Source organism: Limulus polyphemus, unplaced genomic scaffold, assembly GCF_000517525.1.
Source record: "Limulus polyphemus unplaced genomic scaffold, Limulus_polyphemus-2.1.2 Scaffold1145, whole genome shotgun sequence".
Classification (NCBI taxonomy): domain Eukaryota; kingdom Metazoa; phylum Arthropoda; class Merostomata; order Xiphosura; family Limulidae; genus Limulus; species Limulus polyphemus.
The window spans coordinates 296,282-304,624 of NW_013666755.1; the positions used below are offsets into that span (position 1 = coordinate 296,282).

The 8,343-nt window shown below is 32.8% G+C and overlaps 1 protein-coding gene across 3 annotated transcripts in view; it reads left to right on the forward strand.

Moving 5' to 3' along the window:
* Positions 1–8,343, forward strand: part of LOC111086497 — a 92,643-nt gene that overhangs the window by 75,699 nt on the left and 8,601 nt on the right. For all 3 annotated transcript variants that reach the window (XM_022389567.1, XM_022389568.1, XM_022389566.1), the window contains one exon: positions 7,237–7,274. In XM_022389567.1, the coding sequence (XP_022245275.1) occupies positions 7,237–7,274 (38 nt within the window). The remainder of the gene's footprint in view (positions 1–7,236; positions 7,275–8,343) is intronic.

Below are 8,343 nucleotides of genomic sequence, written 5' to 3' on the forward strand. Positions count from 1 at the left end.
ACCTCTAACATTGTTACTGAAAGACCTACCTATATCATTGTTACTGAAAGACCTACCTATATCATTGTTACTGAAAGACCTACCTATATCATTGTTACTGAAAGACCTACCTATATCATTGTTATTGAAAGACCTACCTATATCATTGTTATTGAAAGACCTACCTATATCATTGTTACTGAAAGACCTATCTAAAATGTCATCAATGCAGCAGTGATAAACCTCTTTACCCTTTAACGTCATCTAGTTTCATTCTTCTAAGATTTCAAAAATAAAATTCTCATTTATTTTTCACTGCTTTTTAAACAATGTTCATTAAACTACGTTTTGTTATTTCTTTTTTGTTTTATTGTATTATTTTTATGCATATTATCGAATCTCTGATTTTTGACCAATCAGGTTTTCTGTTTCTAAAATTGTTAGTGTTGAATATGTCTGTCACTGACCTGTCTTATGCTATCTGAGTAATGACGTTTGCCTGAAACACTGTATAGTTTAATGAGCTATATTTTGATTGTTGCCAATCAGCGATCAATTTTCTTCATTCTACTTGCAGTCCAACGTTTTTTTTTGAGTGTTTCAAACAGATTTTTCCAATGATTCTGAATACATTTAACGCGTAATAAACTCTAAAAGAGGATACAACAAGCACCCAATGAAGATAATAGTCTTCGTACAGCGTTTCTCACATCTTGTATTTCGGGACAATTTTCTCTTTTCTAAGCAACTATGATAAAAACCAGGTATTCTAAACGTGATATTTTTTCGTACGTTCTTGGTTACAACATGCGTTGCACCAAAGGGATTTCGTTCGTATACTAAATCCACCTCATTGCTGTACTATAAACATTCAAATATTATAATCAAATCCTTCACATCTGCTCTAAAGATCTACTGCGAGATTTTAATACAGTCTTTGTAATACAACATCAAACTGCTTGTCAGAATCTTATCAACGCTGGAGCTTTATGAAATGTTGAACAGGACACCGAAGAAGCAGTCTACAATACTATTTAACTTTTGAAAACAGTCTGCAAACTGAATAAACGAGATAAATTACTAAGTCTGTAACTATGTAACTGTACTGTGTCAGGCTTGACTCATAATACACAACTGTTAGATACGTTTCCAATAGATAATATTATCACCAGCCCAAGAAGTAGTGGTGATAGTCAAATAAACAATTCTACTGTAAGTCCTACCACCAGCGAAACTTGACCCTAAACATATTTCTACTCTCGGAAACCACGAATAAACTAATACTGTTGTTGTTGTTGAATTTCGCACAAAACTACTCGAGGGTTATCTGTGTTAGCCGTCCCTAATTAGAAGTGATAGACTACTAGAGGAAAGGCAGATAGTCGAACCACCGACCGCCAGCTCTTGGACTACTCTAATCGAATGTTGGAATCTGATCGTCAATCTTATAACGCATCTACAGCCCCAAAGTGAGGATGTTATTCCTTTTTTGGCGTTAATGGGGCGCAAACCACTGAACCTCGGAACATGGTCCAGCACACTACCCATTGTTCTACGACCAAGGAAGTCAAACTTAATCATGATTATGGTTGTGAGAATTCATCTAGATCTGCTTATTTAAAAGATGTGCAAAATATAATTCAATAAAGAACTGAATTTTGTTCATAAGCGACCTCTTTACGTGACAAATGTAGAAAGGCGAGAAACCAAAACGACTCTTCTGCTTTCTTCGTGCAATTAAACCCTAAACGGTGACCAAAAAGATACTTTTAAACAACTTCGTTATCTTTATGCCAGCTGATAGGGGTGTGGGGTGGGAAGTTGAGTTGGATGGTGTAAACATTTACATATATTGTCGAAGCACTATGTCTACTCTCCAAGCAGCCCCACTACAAACGACTATCTAAAGATCCACTTGATAAATACCGAAAGAGTGAAGTAGAGTAGAGTTGGTAGATGCCGGACGTTTACATAGGATATCACCTTTATATATCCTTCTTCAAAGATAAAAAACAAACTTTATATCCTAGAAGGCCTATCCTTGCTGTGCGTTGTTTTATGACAAAATTGATCTCCAGACTACTTGATTACGGCGCTATTGGTTCGAAGTGATCCATAATTGACAAAGTTAAAGTTTTCCTTTCTCTCGGCTATTTTGCTTATCCGAACCATTTTAAAAAGCAGGTTAAAGGATATCAAAGTGAAAATTCGGTTTGTATTTGTTAATGGGGTATGTAGAACGTCAAATGTTTCCAGCTACACTGATCACATGAATTTCTTTTGTCCCCAGTACATTGATCACACTGCAGTAGTGGCCACATTTTCCTTTGTCTCCAGTACATTGATCACACTGCAGTAGTGGCCACATTTTCCTTTGTCTCCAGTACATTGATCACATTGCAGGAGTGGCCAAATTTTCCTTTGTCCCCAGTATACTGATCATACTGCAGTAGTGGCCACATTTTCCTTTGTATCCAGTACATTGATCACACTGCAGTAGTGGCCACATACAGATTTGCGAAATTAAAGTTCTTAATTAACTGAATAAAAAAAATTTCAAATGCTATTGGTTTCTTTGGTTCTAGTGAGGTCATGAATGAATATATTTACACACGTATCTTTATGGTTTACTATTACATAAAGAATGTCTTTACTAAATTACAGTGTATTTATTTCTCCGTTTTTGATTTACGCTACCATATCTCTGATTTTCTATCCCATTTGTAGGACATGATCCTTATTCTGGCTAGCGAACAAAATGCGTGAAACTTCAGTGATCCCTAAAAATTCACTGTTTTCCGTCATTTTAATGAATAAATTATAACAGCTCGATTTTATGACCAAAAAAAATAAACTCTGTATCCCGAGTGCTTTCCAAAAATAGACCTCTTTTTATCAGAGGCAAACTAGGATTTTAATGGTATAGTCCTACCCGCGGCAATTGAATGGATTAGCACGACCTATGAGATTTTAATGGATATTTTCATGGGCTAATCCTACTTTCTGTATACATGTCTCCCCCCAGAGAAAAAAAAACATATTTTATTACCCATGTGTTTTTCTTCTTTCTTCTAATAATCACGAGTTTGCGTCCCTCGCTTATTTCTAAGCCGGTTGTCATAAAATTTAAAGGACAATAGGCCCAAGTATTATTATTATTTTTATTTATGCACCACTTCCGGATCTAGGAAGCTCAAGCTCAAACATTACAAGAACATAATTTAGCCTACAGTTCTATTGTATTTTGATCAATCCCAGTTTCACAAAGTTAGGGATTTTGGCCTGCTTTTTCTTTGTATTTTGATCAATGTGGATGAGACTTTGCTATACGATACATGAGACACACATATTTCTGATACTTATTTTCCTAACTGAACCTAGAGGCATTAGCTACACCTGTAAATGCTACAAGGAATTATTATTAACAGTGTTTTGATTAACACAATAGATGAAGTTGAATATGCCGTGTCAAAGAATAGGTTTTATTAGGTTGTTACTTTCGACTTACTAAGCTCATGTTAGTGTGACTTTCTAAAGTGTAATTCTGATTATTTTATTACTCTGTTATCATAATTCTAGTAAGTATTTACATACGATTTACATTTAAATTCCATGCACTATCTGTAACATAACCGTTGAACACCTAAGATCAAAACGTAAGCATAATCGTTGTACACGTAAGATCAAAACATAAGCATTACCGTTGTACACCTAAGATCATAACATAAGTATCAACAAGTGAGAATGTGTCATTCCGTAGTAATCAAATAACAATGGAAGGAAAAAAAATACTTGTTCTTATGTGATAATAGTCATGTATCTCATCAATGTTATAAAACGTCATTAACAGCTAAGGGTTCCAGCATTTAAGAAAGCTACAAAAACTTAGCATACATAAATACAATACATTTTGAAGCTGCTTTCATAATTGAATCCAGATCACCCACACTTTACTAATAAGATTTATGCGCATTGATTTTTACCATAGCTTGTATATCATATAACAGCTTTATTCTCTCGTTTCTTAACCCTAAACATTAGACAAAACACTACTTGTAAACAGAACTACATACATGTCTGCAATTTTGTTACCACCCAAAGAAACATTTATTATCGATTCAGAATGTTAAACTGCACGACGTCAGAAACTCATCAGAAGAAATTTGCTAAACCAATTGGCACAAAAATTCGAAAAGTTTTGGCAACGAGGTAACATATTCAAACATTATATATTACATGTTTGTGTGTGTGTCAAAGCATCAAATATATGTCTAAAATACTTTTTTATCACTAAACTTAATATTTTGTGAAATACTGTATATATGACCTCTATTTTGTCCCATATTTTACAGTGCTAAATAATTGCTTTGTTTAATATATAAACTCTACAGAAATAATAGCCTTCTAAATTAGTGTAACACTATTTCAAACATAAAAACATAGAAATAACACAAAATAAGATAGATTTGTTTGTTTGTTTGAAATTAAGCACAAAGCTACACAACGGGCTATCTGTGCTCTGCCCACCACGGGTATCGAAACCTGATTTCTAGCGTTGTATGTCCACAGACATACCGCTCTGCCAATGGGGGCAATAAGATAGAAACACAAGGTTCTGCTCTGTTAGGTTCAAACCTAGATCAACAAAATTATTAACAGCAAAGTCAATGTTTCAGTAAGTTAAGGGTTAACAAATATTCTCATCACGGCGTCAGGATAAAATAAAATACGACTGGAAACATTATATTTTGATCACCGAATACGATTTTTAAAAACTATGTAAACATACATATGTGTATGTATGTGCTTTTCCTTCTTTTCTTACTGAATAATATAAAGTTACTGCATTCAAATTAATGAATGTTTTTTTGGATAAAATGTGATAAAAATACTTGTTTACACTTAGATCTTATTAACATTAAAACACTCTAAATTGTTATACTAAATCAAATTGTCATTTATATTTTGTATTGTATTTTGTAATTACGGCAGAGCTACTAAAGCTATCTGCCGCCGTTCCTAAGTGTGAACTACTAATCAGAGGAAAAGTAGCCATTGAGCAGCACCGTGCCATCTGTCATCTGTCAGTTGGTGGGTTACTCTAACCAAATAATGGGATTTGACTATCACGTTTCTAACGTATCCAAAGTTTAAAGTGCAGGAAATAAAGCATGGATTCGAACCATGCTCGCCAGCTCCGAAATCCACAGCTCTACTACAGGGTCAACCCATGTCCCTTGTCAACTACAGAATCTGTGGATCCGAAGTTTAATGGTTTACGTCCTCTTATCGCCCCCCCCCCAAGAAAAAGATTTGCGTTCCGCAATTTTTGACGTGGGTGTGTTATAAGAATGGCGGTCAAATCCCACTATTGGATTAGAATAACCCACCAGTTGGCAGTGAATGATTTTGACTAGCTGCCTTTCCTCAAGGCTATCATTTCAGAATTAGAGACGGCGAGCGCATGTAGCCTTCGAGTAGTTTTGCGCGAAAATCAATATAAAAACTGTTGTTAGCGTTTAAATATAGAAGTTTCAGTCAATAAATTTGTCATTTAATGTAACTCGCTCGGTAGAATCATTCAAGATAGTTTCATGTGTAGTTTGTTTGACAAATAATGGATGATGGAAGTTTAAATAAGCTTAAGAGAACGTGATGGTTTATTCACACTTTGGTTAATCCCAGTTTTAGCGTGATTAAAGTGATTTGATACATTGTTAATCAAACCAGTCTGTGCTCTAGATCTACTGGGATTGTTGTACCATTTTTGTTGTTCCTGGTGTTAGCGATAAGGCTCAAGCTTAGATCTTTATTCTTAACACGAGCTTACTTTCGATTCAAGCATCATTATTTGCCAGGATGATTCCTCTACCATTAATCAACGCGTACATCTTCGAAGCCTTTCTGCCCAATTATCTGCATGCGCAATAATGAGTAACACGTTTCCTCTATCGGAACTAAAACATAATAGAAACAGACGCCTTAAACGTAAGAGCTGTATGAACTTCTGGAACAAGAAAAAAGTTGGATTCAATACACGTTTCGCAGCCAATTAAAGAAGTTAAACACATTGATGACTGTTGTTATGTGTCGAACTAAGGATTAGTTGTGTGCTAATTAATAGTGCGATCTCATTAGTTATATTTATTACAATTTCTTTACTACAGATTGTCATTTTTTCCTTTTTTGATAAAGCACAAACTCTCATGAAACCTGAAGAAATTCATTGATTTCAAAAATATGAAACATTACATTTATAATATTTTTTAGCTGGTGAATATGTGTAACTCTAACACTAAGAAAAAGAACCCTGGGTAAAATATGTTTATCAACATGCGATTTGGATAAGGTTACTCAGTAAGTGATATATGGAACCTCTGTGTAGAATCACTGAATTTTAAGCTCTAATTAATCCAAACCACCAGAATTATTACAATGTACGTTACACTGTCTCCTTAATTATACTACTTAAAAAGTTTTAACGCAATGAATAACCTGGACTTTGGAAGCTAGTTAATACGGTAGTAATATTATTATATTTTACTGCAATATCTTGGGTTACATTCGAATATAGTTGTAAGCTGAATGTATTGTCATTGATTGTATTTCCTTGCCGTTTAGAAGACAGCTAGTTAATACGGTAGTAATATTATTATATTTTACTGCAATATCTTAGATTACATTCGAATTTAGTTGTGAGCAGAATGTATTGTCATTGATTGTATTTCCTTGCCGTTTAGAATACAGCTAGTTAATACGGTAGTAATATTATTATATTTTACTGCAATATCTTAGATTACATTCGAATTTAGTTGTGAGCAGAATGTATTTTCATTCATTATTTTCCTTGCCGTTTAAAAGACAGCTAGTTAATACGGTAGTAATATTATTATATTTTACTGCAATATCTTACGTAACATTCGAAGTTAGTTGTGAGCAGAATGTATTGTCATTGATTGTATTTCCTTGCCGTTTAGAAGACAGCCTTGTCAATTTTCGTTTAACATTCTTGTAAAATATCATACAGATTTGTAAATAAAATGAAATGTTACAATTTGTTTTGAAGTTATAAGTCAAATCCCAACATTTTGGGGTATAAGTGAATTGTTTAACTGAAGTTACCGTAAATCATTCTTTTTTTTATGTGTTGAGTTTCCATTTTTACGTAATGAATGATAATTTTAACACATATTTAAGCCTTATCCGATTGGGCATGTAAATATATGTCTGTTATTTACAAATTTCTTTTTTTCTCAGTCACCCTGGCCCAGAAAACCACAGATGCAACAGCTGAGGTTAGTATTCGTGATTTCTTAGTTTCCTGAACTTTTGTTTTGGTTCTAGTTCATATAAATAAATAAAATAATGTCTAAAAATAGATAGCCTTCTTAAAATAATCACAGAGCATGTACATTCTGTAATTATTCGTTCAAGTTAGGAAACATTGAACTCAACTTTACATTTATTTTACGATAAGGTTTGGATTGACTTTAAAATATGAATAAGCAAAAGAGATGATTAGCATAGGGTGTCACAGATCTAAAAGTCAGATTCTAACCTTAGGTGACATTTTAAAATTATTCATAATGAAATAGAGATTATGTTCTGTTTTACAGAGTTTCTAATTTCGTTTTCACAGTTATGATAATGAATATGGAAACACGAATCTAATTTCGTTTTCACAGTTATGATAATAAATATGTAAACATGAATCTAATTTCGTTTTCACAATTATGATAGTGAATATGTAAACATGAATCTAATTTCGTTTTCACAATTATGATAGTGAATATGTAAACATGAATCTAATTTCTTTTTCACAATTATGACAATGAATATGTAAACAGGATTCTAATTTCGTTTTCACAGTTATGATAATGAATATGTAAACAGGATTCTAATTTCGTTTTCACAATTATGATAATGAATATGTAAACATGAATGTAATTTCGTTTTCACAATTATGACAATGAATATGTAAACATGAATGTAATTTCGTTTTCACAATTATGACAATGAATATGTAAACATGAATGTAATTTCGTTTTCACAATTATGACAATGAATATGTAAACATGATTCTAATTTCGTTTTCACAATTATGATAATGAATATGTAAACATGAATGTAATTTCGTTTTCACAATTATGACAATGAATATGTAAACATGAATGTAATTTCGTTTTTACAGTTACGATAATAAATATGCAAACATGAATCTAATTTCGTTTTCACAGTTACGATAATAAATATGCAAACATGAATCTAATTTCGTTTTCACAGTTACGATAATAAATATGCAAACATGAATCTAATTTCGTTTTCACAGTTACGATAATGAATATGCAAACATGAATCTAATTT